The sequence below is a fragment of the Esox lucius genome, chromosome 13 (assembly GCF_011004845.1).
Source record: "Esox lucius isolate fEsoLuc1 chromosome 13, fEsoLuc1.pri, whole genome shotgun sequence".
NCBI lineage: Eukaryota > Metazoa > Chordata > Actinopteri > Esociformes > Esocidae > Esox > Esox lucius.
Genome location: NC_047581.1, coordinates 19379698 through 19395127, shown reverse-complemented (window position 1 = coordinate 19395127; position 15430 = coordinate 19379698). Strand labels below are relative to the sequence as shown.

The following is a 15430-nucleotide window of genomic DNA, read 5'->3' as shown; positions in this document are numbered from 1 at the left end:
GCCCATTTCTCAGCATATGAAATGTGCTAGCATACTGTAGAATAACTTTAACCATAATGACAGCTAATCTGCAGCTAGCTACATTTGCAATTATAGATAAAATACATTAAAAACACTTTTCAAATTTACATTTAACTCATTTCAATAAGCAATTATCCAAAGTGACGTCCTAAAGAAATTAAAGTTAACTGATAAACACACATTTTGGTGAGGAAGCAGCACCTGTCAGGCTCCTATTAGGGCAGTAATTCACTCACCAAAGGATGGTTAAATTGGTCATGAAGTCATCCAGAATACACAAAACGGGCTAGAGGCTAACTGTCTTGCAACAAACATTTGAGTACCCTGAAAAGTTTGGAGCGCTACAATGATGTGGGAAATGTGGGTATAATTAACGAAGAGAGAGCAGATATTCCACCCCAGATGGAAGGGACTTGGATGATGTTGGATGATGTTGAATGACTGGAGATTATGTTGATAATAGGATGATAGTACTTTCCAGTCAAAGTAAGGGAAATTCAACAACAGTTCCAATACTCCACATATTTAGCAAGCAAAGTATAAAATGTTGTCAAGCTGAACATACTTGAACTTCTCCAGACTGTGGACACAGCAGAAGGTGGCAAGCCTGGACAGGGCCTCCTGGATTTGGGATGGGCAGCGAGAGGCTGCGTGGTTAAGCATCTTCTCTGCTGTGTCGAACGTCGGCCAAGGAGCCTTGAGGCAGTACTCCACCACATACTGATCATCCTGACACACAAACATACCAGTCAATGAGCACCATACACTTATTCATTCTCAACCTTAGAGAGACACGTTTTGTTCGCCATCCAATAATGAACGCCTCCCCACACTAGTTCAGAGCATGAGAATTATAACACACCCATTTTTGAAGAGTTCAGAATATTGATTAAGGAAATACGCCTGGCAGACTGATCATGCTTTCACAAAATCCATGATAAAACTCACCATTATCTTCAACAGGTTTGTTTTTGCCTCTACCACTAGGTCAGAACATATATCCTGCCCATTGCCTCCCACAGACACTGAAGCCAGCTGCTCAAGCACAAAGTCCAGCTTCACCTTATAGACGAGCTTAATGGGAAAGAGAGTTCAGGGGTCAGTCAGGTTCATGCATTTTCATGAATGAGACTTGCCACAGCAAACATCCCGCTTGAAATCTTTAGCATTACAAAAAAGAATATCATTTGGGGGACGTTTATAAAATGTAATCCATAGAATGGTCATTTAAAAAATATTTAAAAAAATAATTTTATACAGGGAAAACTGAGACCGAGATCTCAGTTGGTGGTGATCTCGATTACAAAAATAGACAAAAACATACAAAATACATATTTAAAACAAACATTAAGAATAGCTCACACAATTCACTGTGAAATGGTCATTCAACAATTGTTTAAACTGTTTTTATGGGCAGAGTGGCTTTCAACTTCAGGTCTTCCTGAAGAACAAGAGTTGTGAGCATAATAGTTAAACAAGGTATTACTCGGAATGAGCCAGAGGAACCTCTAGTACCAGCCTTAACATAAAAGCATCATTGAGAAATAATATATTAAAGTTGGCATATTTTTTACACCTTAACCAAGCCTCCTTTAAGATCGCTTTATGTTTAATCTGAAGGTGCTACAAAGAGAGAACTGGCATAATTTGAAGCTTAACCGTTTGTCTTTACGTATAGGAGTTATTTTTATTTATCAAAAAAGGGCAGTAGCTATTGGTTAAACCAGGTTGCCGGTACCTAAATGTCACTGGTTCGAATGCCCTAAGCCAACAAGGTTCCATTTCACAATGATGGGTCCCACTGCCAGTGTGGGAACTTTCAATGATTTAGCATTTTTCAAAAAAAAAAAATGCATGAGCTCATGGAAAAGGGTCTTAATATTTATGTACATTAGATATTTCAGTTTTTCCACTTACAATAATTTTGTACAAATGTTTGTGCTCTCTCATTATGAGGCATTTTGAGTAGACTGATGGCAAAAAAAAATTTGCCATCAATTATTAATTAAGATTATAAAATAAAATGTGGAGAAAGTGAAGGGGTCTGTATATTATCCAAAGGCACTGTACCATGTGGTAACCAGATCAAATGGATGGATGGCAAGTTGACATGCATGGTGTACACAACAGTTGACTTTCAAGACAAAAAACCCAAATGGATTAGGTTTTAAAACCATGGAGAAGGAAACATCAGTCCACATACAGGAAAATTACCCTGACAAATGATCTGGTTATATAGCAATTTCAATGTTTTTTTTTTTATGGGCTTGCTCACTTTCTCAAGCCGTGTGAAAAAATATTATTTATTTATCTGGAATGGAAAATTAGATAATTATAAATAAGTATGAATCTGGATGACTAAAACTGTAAGATATCAGAGACAAGTGTCTAGCAGAGACAGTATGTCAACAATCCTTCTTCATCAGTACCATTCTATAGATTACATTTTGTGTTCAGGTTTTGTACAGAATCACTGTTATTATTAGGAACATAGGAACTGGTAAACAGATTAATCTAAAAATTCTGTTCCAATTTTCACGTTTTTTATATGATAATGTTTAAACTACTGAGCTTTTTATATGTTCTTGTCCATATTTATCCCCATTAATGGAAGGTAGAGAACATTCTAAAGCTCATATTGTTTTATTAGATTGTCATCCAGTTAGTTTCATTAAGAATAATATTTCTCCCCCAGAAAAGAAATCACACCAACCTCAACATCAAGCTCAAATGTTATGGCAAACTTTTCTGCCTCCTCAAATTTGTGCTTGTAGAGAAGTCTACTGAGTCTGTGGAACACAAAATGTATGTTTACAAATATTGACATTATACAAGATGGTGTGTTTACAGTAACTTGCCGAAGAAAAGTGCCAACACACTACTTCACCTGTTCTCCGGCAGAGCCTCTGTGAAGCATCTCATGACAACAGACGTTATAGGCCCCGCAGAGCTATTCATAACCAAGAAAAAGAAACATGACTTGCATTTACACATCACAATGTCAATGACCTTTAGTTCAAAGTCATTTGTAGAATATCCTTTATTATTTACTCATAGAAGCACTAGTATTACAAAACAGTCAAACACCTCCTACCTTTCTGAATTCTCATGAATTCCCTCCAGTAAATATATAGTGTCCTGAAAAACAATTTACGATAGGTCAGATTTGATAACTGGGCACCAGCATTATTCCCTCACCTAAAGTTGCCTAACATTCCAATACCCTTTTTCTACTTGGAGGGGATATCTGATGGAATGAGAGTGAATCCTAACTTCATAGCTTACCATGCTTATTCTGGTCTGGACCAGGCAGGATACGGAAGACACCGCGACAGAATAGAGGACAGTCATGGAGGGCAGCGAGCGTACCTGCAGGTTCCTCGTCTGAGTTTAACAAAACAGGACATTGCTGTCAACTAACAGAGGAAATCAGATGATTCTGAAAATAACTACTTTAACCAGAGGAGCACAAACCTATGTACAAGATGGGACTACTACGAACAGATAGCGGTCTAGGACCCATTGAGATAGACTGTAGTTACCTGGCTTTTATCTTGCATGGTCAATGTAATGATCTTTGAGCTGGCCTTTTCTTGCCTGTTGAGAGGTTTTGTTCCCAAAATTGTTACGTCACAAGAATTGCATATACAATACCTTCATTGAAATAGTAAACAATAATATATTAAGGAAACACGTACGTGGCCATAGAAGCAGATTCACACTCGGTTATTAGGAGGAAGTCATGGATGAAGAGGTCAGGCCAGCAGTACACCATCACCAGGAAATGCAGGTCCCAGAGACTCAAAACATTCTTAGACCAAGCCAAAGGTGCACAAGGATTTAAGAGTAACTTCCAAACTCAAATTACTTTTATAAAACCTGACAAATCAATACAGATGAACTCACCTCGGCACTAAGAACATACATGAGGTTGTCCACCACCAGGATTTTTCTCACCCCTACAATACCAAAAAATACATTAAAACACAAACATTTCAAAATGCTGCTACGGCTCAACTATTGTCAATGTTTATACAGTGTCACCAACACATGTCTTCAAGTGTGTCATGCTAACTGTCAGTTAGCCACCAAATGTTTTGTTTTGAAAGATTTATGTTTTTGTACTGAGCCATGGTCAAGTGGTAACATTCCTGGCTCATGCACATATACTGTTTCTAAACGGGCATCCGGGTTTCCATACCCATCCCTCTGATTCCTAATATTCAATACAAATCCTTGCAAAAAAATTTAAGTAAGTAGAATTACACAAATAAGAAAAAAAAACATAGATTTTTATTCAATAACAGACTTTACAAATTTGACAAATGCGCATGTTTTATGCGAATTAGCAGGAATATTTTGCTGGGATTTTCTGGAATGGCCGATTTTTGCACAGCATTTAAACATTTTTATTTACAGCTTAAAGTCTATACCAACAAAGAAATGTTTATATAGTTTACTCCTTCAAAATTTCTGTGATTTCTAGACTGGATCAAAACATGTTGCTACCGACCTATGTAGATCAATTTTCCTCACTTATTAAAATGTTTCTCTCATTAAATTCTCCCAATGCAAATTATCTCCTCAAGCTACAAATTCAGTTCATGTTCATTTTACCAGTTTTGTCACATTTGGCATTCAGACTTTAGAGGTATCTGTATTTAGCTCCCCAAAAAAACCCAGGAGTCAGGATTAAATTGACTACTTAGAGAGATCCATGACAAGCATGGAAAACACATTCAAACTTGATTGTGAAGCGATTATTTCTCTCCAGACAGTTTTACACATTTCAACCAAGTAGCCATTGGATTGGCTTGAATGACCACAGTTGTTCGAAGAGGCAATGAAGCAACAAAATATATATATATTATATATGCATTTTCCTATATTTGTTGTCCGTTAAGAAATGCTTCAAAGCAGTAAAATAAATACTTAATACTTAGTACCCACATAAAGTATGATGAGGGTAGCCTATTCAATTATTAACTGGAGAACAGTATTTCTTTAGGTAGATATTTAAAGGAAAAAAAGTAACCTAACATCCTCTGTAGCATATTTACTATATGTTTATAAGACAAAATGTTCATGTTTATTTCATCCAACCGCTATCCTGAGTGGTGAATATCAGAGAGTGGTCCTATTAGTCTAGAAGCGTATTTTCATTTTCGCCATCAACCCCTAAATACATTTTTCCTCTTATAGTCAGAAAAGATGCAGGCCGTGGCACCAACAGATTCAATTAGAAAAGTGTAGCTTTAACACACAAAACAAAATGCTATCAACGCTACCTGATATTAGGCTGGAGTCCAGGGACTGACAGAGAGGCATGGCGGAATGATCCAACCTCCAATTTGTTATAACAGCTTCCCCATCCGCCTATAAAGAAATATATTTTTATTTTTTTAAAGGACAAGAAAATGTTATCATGAATTATATCATTACCACGTAATTTGAGAGAAGATATACAGTTGCAAGGTTAAAGTTGAAAACATGCTCTGTGCCCAGTTGACCATCGAATATAAGTCCAATGATCACTTCCTTTCTTTTGCTTTGCTTCAAAGGGTATAGGAATTCCAAACTTTTTGATGAACAAAACAATACCCCAATCATGAAACTGATATCATTTCCAAGGGTGCACATAATTGCTGTGTTGCATCCCCCTCCATGGATGTCCTTGGTGGAGTAGAAGTCTGTTATAATGACAGACTGGAGCTGGAGAATTAAAAATAAATATTTGGGTTGCTTATTACAACTCCATGTATTTTGATTAATTATTATAACATTACAAAAGACATCGCCAACACACCTCTTTCAAAGCCTGAATGTCCATTTTTTCGATGGCTAAATAATTTGAAAGAAAAAAAATTTACATTTCAAATAATATGATAAAATAATACTGCATTAATAATAATAATATTAATAATAATATAATTGCAAAATAAAATCTGGAAGCCCAATTTAACTGGTGCAATACCTGTTTGAATCTTCTCCAGAGCAAGGTTTGTGATGTGAAAAAATCCATCCTGAGTGAGTAGTAACAGATGGTACATCCCTGGAAAAAAGGATCAAATTTAACTCATTACCTCAAAATACCATTTAGAAATACTGTATAACTTGACTCCCAAGATATGAGAAACTATCAACAACTCACCTACTGATGTCTTATCCTGTTGTAGGATAATATGTTGATATGTTTTCTTATTTCCCAAGGGGGCTTTCTCCAACATTGCCTAGCAGGATAAAACGGAAAATAAAAAACAAAAAATAGGAAAAGTAGAATGTATTTTACATAATGATATTTACACATTAAATAACGAAAACATAATGAAGGATGAGATCAGCTGCATCTCTTACTCTAGTGAGAATTGTCTTTTTTTTTGGCAGATAGATAAGATGGAGATTTCCATTCCTCTCACAGACCACCAAAAATTGGTCATCCAGACAAACATCCACAGCATCCACATTAGAGTCTGAAACAAAAAATTTTTTTGTAAACACAAATCCTTCACCAAAATGCAACACAACATGAGACAACCTCTTCACTGAAAGCATAAGAGATACTAACCAAAGTCGAGATGTAGCAAGATAGTCTGATAGCTGAGGTCAAAGAGGATTACTGTTGTATCAGCAACAACAATGCTGCAGTTTGAATTGCTGGAGGCATAAAGCTGTGGATTTGACAGGACCTGCATAAAAACAATAATGTGAACAACTTGCACTGAAGAGAAAACACCACCTTTTTAACTAGTTAGTTTATTATGAATGAAGCTGGAAGTGGTAATACTCCGTTCACCATCAACCTTCTCTTTCTAGCAACCATCACCATCATGCCATACTGACAATAAAAAAAAAAATGCTTACCTGTACTCATGATTGCACAGCTGCAGTACTACTATTTATTTATTTTTTCAGTACAACCACCAAACATTCCACAACACACTATGTGCAATTTGATTGGTTAAAAAAAACATTGGATAAATATTGAGTGATTTGTTTGGACAATAAATATTTGGAGCTTTGACATACTATGATTAGCTTTCATGAGCCTGTCAGAAATGGGAACACTGAATCAGTTTTTCCATGTAATGGGACCCGCAAGTTCAAAGGTGCACATTTGTGTAAATATAAAACATATAAAACATATTTTATTTCATGAAGATTTATTAAAATGACCCTATTGCCATTATAGTTATGCCATTATAAGTCGTAGTAGTCACAAACCACAAATTTGTGAACAGTTACTGTCTTTGGAATAAGCCTCTGGAATAAGCTTAACACAACTGTTTTGTTTCTCTGTTGTATGGAGGCAAGACTGAAAACAGGACAGTCTTTCCCTGGTTACAGTCTTCCTTCTAACTCTCTCTCTCTAGCTCATGTAGTCTTTCATGACTGAATCCTACTATCTGTCCATTTACTGTAACCAGCATCTTCCACCACTGAGCCCCAGTGTTCCAAAACCTGTATATATTGTTCAGCACGTCAGCCATGCCATCACGGATGCTGGCTTTTGAACCGCGCACTGATAACAAGCCGGATGGTCCATCCCCTCTTTAGTCCAGAGGGCGCAGCGTCCATGGTCCACACCAAAAAATAAACAAATCACATTTTGATTTGTCAGACCACAGGACAGTTTTCCACTTCACCGCAGTCCATTTTAAATGAGCTTGGGCCCAGAGAAGGCGACAGCGTTCCTGGATCTTTATTTTATATGGTTTCTTATTTGCATGGTAGCAACATACGGTGTTCACAGACAATGGTTTTCGGAAGTGTTCCTGGGCCCATGCAGTGATGGTCCACTACAGAATAGTCTACCGGTATTTTTAATGCAGTGCCACCTTTGGGTCCCGAAGATCACGGCCATCCAGTATTGGCTTTCGGATGATGATGATGATGATGATGATGATGATGATGATGATGATGATATCTCCAAACTCTTTATTTTATGTTGAGAAACCATATTCTTAAATTATTTGTCCATGCAGCCTTCACAGGGTGGTGAACCCCTCCCCATTCTCCCTCCTGACAGACCCATCCTCTCTGGAATGATCTTTTAATACCCAACCATGTTACTGACCTGTTGCCAGTTGACGTAATTAGTTGTGTGATATTCCACCAGGTTTAGTTTTTTTTAGCATTACACAACTTTTCCAGTTTTTTGTTGCCTCTGTCCCAACTTTTTTTTATTGTGTTGCTGGCAATGTGTTGCTGGCATCCCAGTTTCAACATTTGATAGGTTGTCTTTGTACCATTTTATATTGAATATAGGGTTCAAATAATTTGCAGATCACTGCATTCTCTTTATTTACATTTTACAAAGCGTCCAAACTTTTTTGGAAACAGGGTTGCACTATAAGATCAAAAGTAAAAATTAATTAAAAAGAATCACCACATATGGATGTGCCATATCCACTTTCAGCACTCTGGATAATTATTAAGCTGGCTGACCCTGCTGCACAGTACCATGAGAAATAATTGATATAATTGTTTTGAAGTACATACCTAAGGTGTGTAACGGCAGTAATTACAACAGTTGGTCTGCAAAACCCAATACGTTTGTGAGAACAAATGCATTGGCATGGTAACAATTTCATAGCTGACCAAAGAGGGAATTCTAAACAAACGTTTTAGAGGAGAACCCATCATAATAATCCACTACCTCCTGATTCAACTTCAGCTTTATCTAGCTTGTGGTGATGTATACAGTCGGATACTAATCCTGTGTGATTAGAGTCATGTTAACTTGGTTCTTACCTTTTCAGGTGAGGCAATCTTTACCAAGGTATCCACTTGGTACAAACCACTACTCTCCTCTCGGACACTGCAAAAGTGACCCGTGTTCGTGTCCTCATTGATTAGAAGCTCAACGTCGTTCCACATTGTTATTCAGTCCACCTACTGAGATGAAAATCATGGCACAAATGTGTTATCTAGCCGGCATTGTAACAGTTAGCTTTAAAAAATGTACTTTATTATTTAACTTTTATTTTAGCAGGGGACGTCATGCTGAGACCATATAGAAAGTATGGTGAACACACCTCATCCTTTATTATATGTAAAATAAATTCAAAATAATAAAAGATGAACACTAATACAAATTATAAATAATAATAATAATAATAATAATAACAATAACAACAACAACAAAACCCTCAGAAATTCATAAGACAAACACATACTTTATAGAAATATTCTTATCCGTTTGAATTAACCAAGAGGAACCAATTCATTCAGTTTCAAATTATCTTGGAATTTTTTCCAAATGTGAGGAGCTGAATAACTAAAAGCCGAAAAATTTTAATCTTCAATCAAGATTTAACCAACCCTGAGACCCGGTTTAGTAGTTTGTATTTCCGTATATCAGCAGAGAAGTAATGTGTCTGGTGGTAATTTATGCAGAAAAGCTTTGAAAACAAAAGGTGTCAAATGCATGAATCGATGTGAATTCAAAGACAGCCAAACTACTTTCTGATACAGACAGCAATGATGTGTACTGTACCAAATCAACTGTAACAATGTAATGCACTACTGAGAACTAACACTCCCATAGCTATACAATTAGCTATATTTCTTTATTAGTATTGTCTAGAATTACATTGACATCATTTTTTAAATCTAAGTAATAATGCAGGTTAGAGAATTCAAAGGAATTTCATCGGGAGAGTTCATTGTTCTTTCTGGTATAATAGCTGAAAAAAAGTAAAAGGTCTACCCCAGCTACTGTACATTGTAACAACAGAAATACAATAAGTTGCTGTGATTTTAAGGCAGTCAGTTTTAAAGTTAACTAATTTTACTTAAGTCTACGACCCACTGACATCACTGTCTGCTAGGTTGGTGATGCTCTGCCAAACTTAACTGCAGCCATCTTCAGTTCCTGTATGGGCAATTTTTATCTTCAGTCTTCAGCAAGTGAAAGACATACAGATTTAGATCATGTGATTGACTTAGACAAAAACTTCAGTAGCAACGTTATAGTAAGCCTAAAATAAAACTGTTTACCTTTATTTTGTGACTATTTCTGGTACGCATCCATTCTTTTTGGGGTAATATACAGTGGGGAGAACAAGTATTTGATAACCTGCTGATTTTGCAGGTTTTCCCACTTACAAAGCATGTAGAAGTCTGTAATGTTTATCATAAATACTCCTCAACGGTGATTGACGGAATCTAAAACAAAAATCCAGAAAATCCCATTTTCATGATTTTTAAGTAATTAATTTGTATTTTATTGCATGACATAAGACTTGATACATCAGAAAAGCAGAACTTAACATGTGGTACAGAAACCTTTGTTTGCAATTACATAGATCATATATTTCCTGTAGTTCTTGACCAGGTTTGCACACACTGCAGCAGGGATTTTGGTCCACTCCTCCATACAAACCTTCTTCAGATCCTTCAGGTTTCAAATTATGGTCAGGTCGCTGGGCAATATGGACTTTCAGCTCCCTCCAAAGATTTTCTATTGGGTTCAGGTCTGGAGACTGGCTAGGCCACTCCAGGACCTTGAGATGCTTCTTACGGAGCCACTCCTTAGTTGCCCTAGCTGTGTGTTTCGGGTCGTTGTCATGCTGGAAGACCCAGCCACGACCCATCTTCAATGCTCTTACTGAGGGAAGGAGGTTGTTGGCCAAGATCTCAAGATACATGGCCCTATTCATCCTCCCCTCAATACGGTGCAGTTGTCCTGTCCCCTTCGCAGAAAAGCATCCCCAAAGAATGATGTTTCCACCTCCATGCTTCACGGTTGGGATGGTGTTCTTGGGGTTGTACTCATCCTTCTTCCTCCAAACACGGCGAATGGAGTTTAGACCAAAAAGCTCTATTTTTGTCTCATCAGACCACATGACCTTCTTCCATTTCTCCTCTGGATCATCCAGATGGTCATTGTCAAACTTCAGACAGGCCTGGACATGCGTTGGCTTGTACATGCATATTAGTATGCATGTACAGGTTTGCTTGTATGAACCCAAATTATGGTCAGAAATGAAAAAAACTTTGACATTACAGTCAAAAAGCAATGAGACAAATGATGTTGAGGGTTATTTTGCTAGCCATGTGTTAATAATAAAACTTTATTAACATTTCATTATTTTAAGAACTTTGTGATCTTTAAAAAAAAACGTCCTCGAACAAGACCATAAATGCATAGCTACTACAAATGGGCAGTTAGCTTTATGCATACAGTGGATATAAAGTCAACACACCCCGGTTAAAATGTCAGGTTCTTGTGATATGAAAGAATGAGAAAGATAAATCATGTCAGAACTTTTTCCACCTTTAATGTGACCTAGAAATGTGAACAATTCAATTGAAAAACAAACATCTTTGAGGGGGAAAAAATAAATAACCAGGTGGCATAAGTGTACACACCCTTAAACTAATACTTTGTTGAAGCACCTTTTGATTTTATTACAGCACTCAGTCTTTTTGGGTAGGAGTCTATTAGCATGGCAGATCTTGACGTGGCAATATTTGCCCATTCTTCTTTGCAAAAGCGCTAAAATCTGTCAGATTGCGAGGACATCTCCTGTGCACAGCCCTCTTCACAGATGTTCAATTGGATTCAGGTCTGGGCTCTTGCTGGGCCATTCTAATCTTCTAATCTTTTTCTGGTGAAGCCATGCTTTTGTGGATTTGGATGTGTGCTTTGGGTAGTTGTCGTGCTGAAAAGGTGAACTTCCTCTTCACCTTCAGCTTTCTAAACGGACACCTGAAGATTTTGTGCCAAAATTGCCTGGTATTTGAAACTGTTCATAATTCCCTCCACCCGGAATAAGGTCCCAGTTCCAGCTGAAGAAAAACAGCCCCAAAGCATGATGCTGCCACTACTAAGCTTTACTTTGCTTTACTATGGATATGGTGTTCTTTGGGTGATGTGCAGTGGTTTCTGCACCAAATATACCTCTTGGAATTATGGCCAAAAAGTTCAACCTTGGTTTCATCAGACCATTACACATTTTGCCACATGGTTTTGGAGGACTTGATGTTTGTTTTTGCAAACTTCAGCCGGGCTTGGATGTTTTTGTTTGTTAGAAAAGGCTTCCATCTTGCCACCCTCCCCATAGCGCATTGATATGAAGAATACAGGAGATTGTTGTCACATGTAGCACACAGCCAGTACTTGCCAGAAATTCCTGCAGTTCCTTTAATGTTGCTGTAGGCCTCTTGGAAGCCTCCCTGACCAGTTTTCTTCTTGTCTTTTCATACATTTTGGAGGGATGTCCAGTTCTTGGTAATGTCTCTCTTTGGAAGCTCTCTGCGGACCATGGCTTTTGCTCTGAGATGCAACCAAGAAAATGTCTGGAAAATCCTACTACAACAGCTGAATTTTGTGATTAATCAGAGTCACTTTAAATGATGGCAGGTGTGTAATTACTTCTATTTAACATGAGTTTTAATGTGATTGATTATTCTGAACACAGCCACATCCCCAGTTATAAGGGGGTGTGCACTTATGCAACCAGGTTATTTTTATTTTTCATTTTCCCCCTTGAATATTTCAGTTTGTTTTTCAATTGAATTGTTCACATTATAGGTCACATTAAAAGAGGAAAATGACATGATATCTGTCTCATTCTCTTACATCACAAAAACCTGGCATTTTAACAGGGGTGTGTAGACTTTTTATATCCACAGTACATGCTGTGCCACTGCAGAGCTGTCACCAGTTAGCTGTCAGCAGTCAATTTCATTTTGCAATGCCCCATTTTGCAGGCTGGCGGAGTTTGCAATGGTATACCATTTAGTTCCATTGCTCCTTTAAACTATGAAGTACCATCGAAGCCAAAAAGATGTTACCACGTGCATTTGTTAAATTGTTGTCGACCCCTGCGTTGCCCATCATCCGACCTCACTCACTTTTTGATCATGTGAAGTGCACTACATGTCTTTGGATTTACCAAGTGTTTTTTTTTCAGTTTAAATGACTTGTTACACTATACACATAACATTTGTTGATTATACTTTATTTTTTACTAGCAGGTGTCATAGAGCTTAACTGTACTTGAGTTTTAATTCAGAACAATTGGTATCAGGAATAAATAAAGAGAAAGACAACACAGACAGAAGACACATGACTACAGCACAGTAGAAACAAAGATACATTACAAACAACCACAGAGACACCACTAAACTACACTGCTCAAAGAAATTAAGGGAACCCGTAAATCACAGTATAACACCATGTCTATTAAACTTTGGGGATATCAATCTGTCCAGTTAGAAAGCATAAGCGATTGTGAATAAATGTCACCTGTTTTGGTGCAAATAAAAAAAAAGTGACAACAGGTGCACTGGAGAGGCAACCGCAAGACAACCACCAAAAAGGGAAAGGTTTTGCAGGTGGTGGCCACAAACAATTACTCTCTCCTTATCTTTCCCTACTGATGCTTCTCTGGTTTTGCATTTTCTAGTGACCTTGTCACTACTGGTAGCATGAGGCGGTACCTGAAGCCCATTCAGGTGGCCCAGGTAGTCCAGCTGGATGGCACATCCATACGTGCCGTCGCAAGAAGTTTTGCTGTGTCTCCCAGTACAGGCTCAAGAGCATTGCAGAGATACTAGGAGACGGGCAGTTACACAAGGAGAGCTGGACAGGGCCGTAGAAGGGCGTCAACCCAGCAGCAGGACCGGTATCTGCTCCTTTGTGTGAGGATGAACAGGAGGGGCACGGCCAGATCCCTACAAAATGACCTCCAGCAGGCTACTGGTGTGTATGTTTCTGACCAAATTGTCAGAAACAGACTCCATGAGGGTGGCATGTGGGACCTGTGGCATGTGGAAAGTCCTCTAGTGGGTCCTGTGCACAAAGCCCAGCACCGTGCAGCTTGATTGGCATTTGCCAGAGAACACCAGAATTGGCAGGTCTGCCAGTGGCACCCCGTTCTCTTCACAGATTAGCACATGACAGACATGAGAGTCTGGAGACACCGTGGTGAACATCATGCTGCCTGCAACATCATCCATCATGACCGGTTTGGCGGTGGGTCAGTGATGGTCTGGGGAGGCATATCCTTGGAGGGTCGCACAGACCTCCACGTGCTAGCGAGCGGTACCCTGACTGCTGTTAGGTACCAGGATGAAATCCTCAGACTCATTGTGAAAACTTAAACTGGTGCAATGGGCCCTGCATTCCTCCTATTGCAGGGCAATGTCTGGCCTCATGTTGCCAGAGTGTGTAGGTAGTTCCTGATTGACCAAGTCATTAATGCCATTGACTGGCCCACACGTTTCCCAGACCTGAATCCAATTAAGAACCTCTGGGAAGCTATGTATCAGTGCATCTGACATCGCCAAGCATTGCCACACCTTCCAGGAGCTCACTGATGCCCTGATCCAGGTCTCGGAGGAGATCCCCCAGGACACCATCAACCATCATCAGGAGCATGCTAAGACGTTGTCTGGAGTGCATACAGGCACAAGGGAGCCATTCACACTACTGAATCACATAATGAGTTGCTGTGATGAAATTCACATAGCCTGTGATTTAAGTTGTTTACTTTGATTTTCAGTCCAAGTTTGAATACAGCCCTCAAACGGTTGGTGATTTTGGTTTCCATTGACCATTGTTACATCATTTTGTTCCCAATGAATTACACAATGTACAGTAAAGATTTTGATCTTTAATACATTTCCTTCATTGAGACCCAATGTGTCATTTAAGTGATCCCCAAATTTTTTTTTAGTAGTATACAACATGTACAAGCACATGGGGAGATACCACTGAATTATGAAAGACAACAGGGCATGACCACAGGTCATGATAACAGCATACATGATTAAAAAAAAACATGTTTAGATAATAGGCAAAGTTACAAGTGTCTGTGAACGTGTTTTTAAAAGTGGGAATGTTGAAAAAAGTAGATTGTTGTTTCTGTAGACAAAACACAAAAAGATGAAAGATGTGTTTGCTTTAGGGATTTTTAACTGGATGTGACCAGCAGAGTGGGTGCTGTATCCAGGGGAGGAAGGGTTAAGTAGACATCTCAGACAGGGAGGCATTTTAATTTGTTTAACACTTTCTGTTAATGAATAATTCCCTAAATGTTATGTCACAGGTCTGATCTCTTTACTATCTACAATGTAGAAAATAGTAGAAATAAAAGACAAATCCTTCAACGAGTAGGTATGTCACAACGTTTGACTGGTACTGTAGTTGAAATCGGTATATTTATATTATTTTCACTCGGTTGATCCATCCTCTGTTGTCTCCCATCACATCTGAACACTGTTGCTGATTGATAATCACTAATAGCCTCCTGGTTACCTGCACTCCTGTTGTTCTGAAATGTCTCCATCACACTGTCATCAGACCAGAAAATGAACAGTATCATCATTGTGCCTGTGTTCTTGTCACTCAGTGGATCCAGAACATAATGGTGAACTTCACCACGCTTAAAGACAAACT

At 38.3% G+C, this 15430-nt stretch overlaps 1 protein-coding gene across 1 annotated transcript in view; it reads right to left on the bottom strand.

Annotated features, from left to right (window-relative positions):
• Positions 1–15430, bottom strand: part of kntc1 (kinetochore associated 1) — a 35399-nt gene that overhangs the window by 17349 nt on the left and 2620 nt on the right. The window contains exons 2-18 of the mRNA XM_029124870.2: positions 8773–8916; positions 6587–6707; positions 6376–6491; positions 6173–6251; positions 5996–6073; positions 5828–5862; positions 5623–5733; positions 5310–5397; positions 3928–3980; positions 3720–3832; positions 3564–3618; positions 3307–3405; positions 3116–3159; positions 2909–2971; positions 2735–2810; positions 970–1095; positions 587–750 (exon numbers count right to left, since the gene is read on the bottom strand). Coding sequence (XP_028980703.2) covers positions 587–750; positions 970–1095; positions 2735–2810; positions 2909–2971; positions 3116–3159; positions 3307–3405; positions 3564–3618; positions 3720–3832; positions 3928–3980; positions 5310–5397; positions 5623–5733; positions 5828–5862; positions 5996–6073; positions 6173–6251; positions 6376–6491; positions 6587–6707; positions 8773–8898 — 1547 coding nt within the window. The 5' untranslated portion in view covers positions 8899–8916. The remainder of the gene's footprint in view (positions 1–586; positions 751–969; positions 1096–2734; positions 2811–2908; positions 2972–3115; positions 3160–3306; positions 3406–3563; positions 3619–3719; positions 3833–3927; positions 3981–5309; positions 5398–5622; positions 5734–5827; positions 5863–5995; positions 6074–6172; positions 6252–6375; positions 6492–6586; positions 6708–8772; positions 8917–15430) is intronic.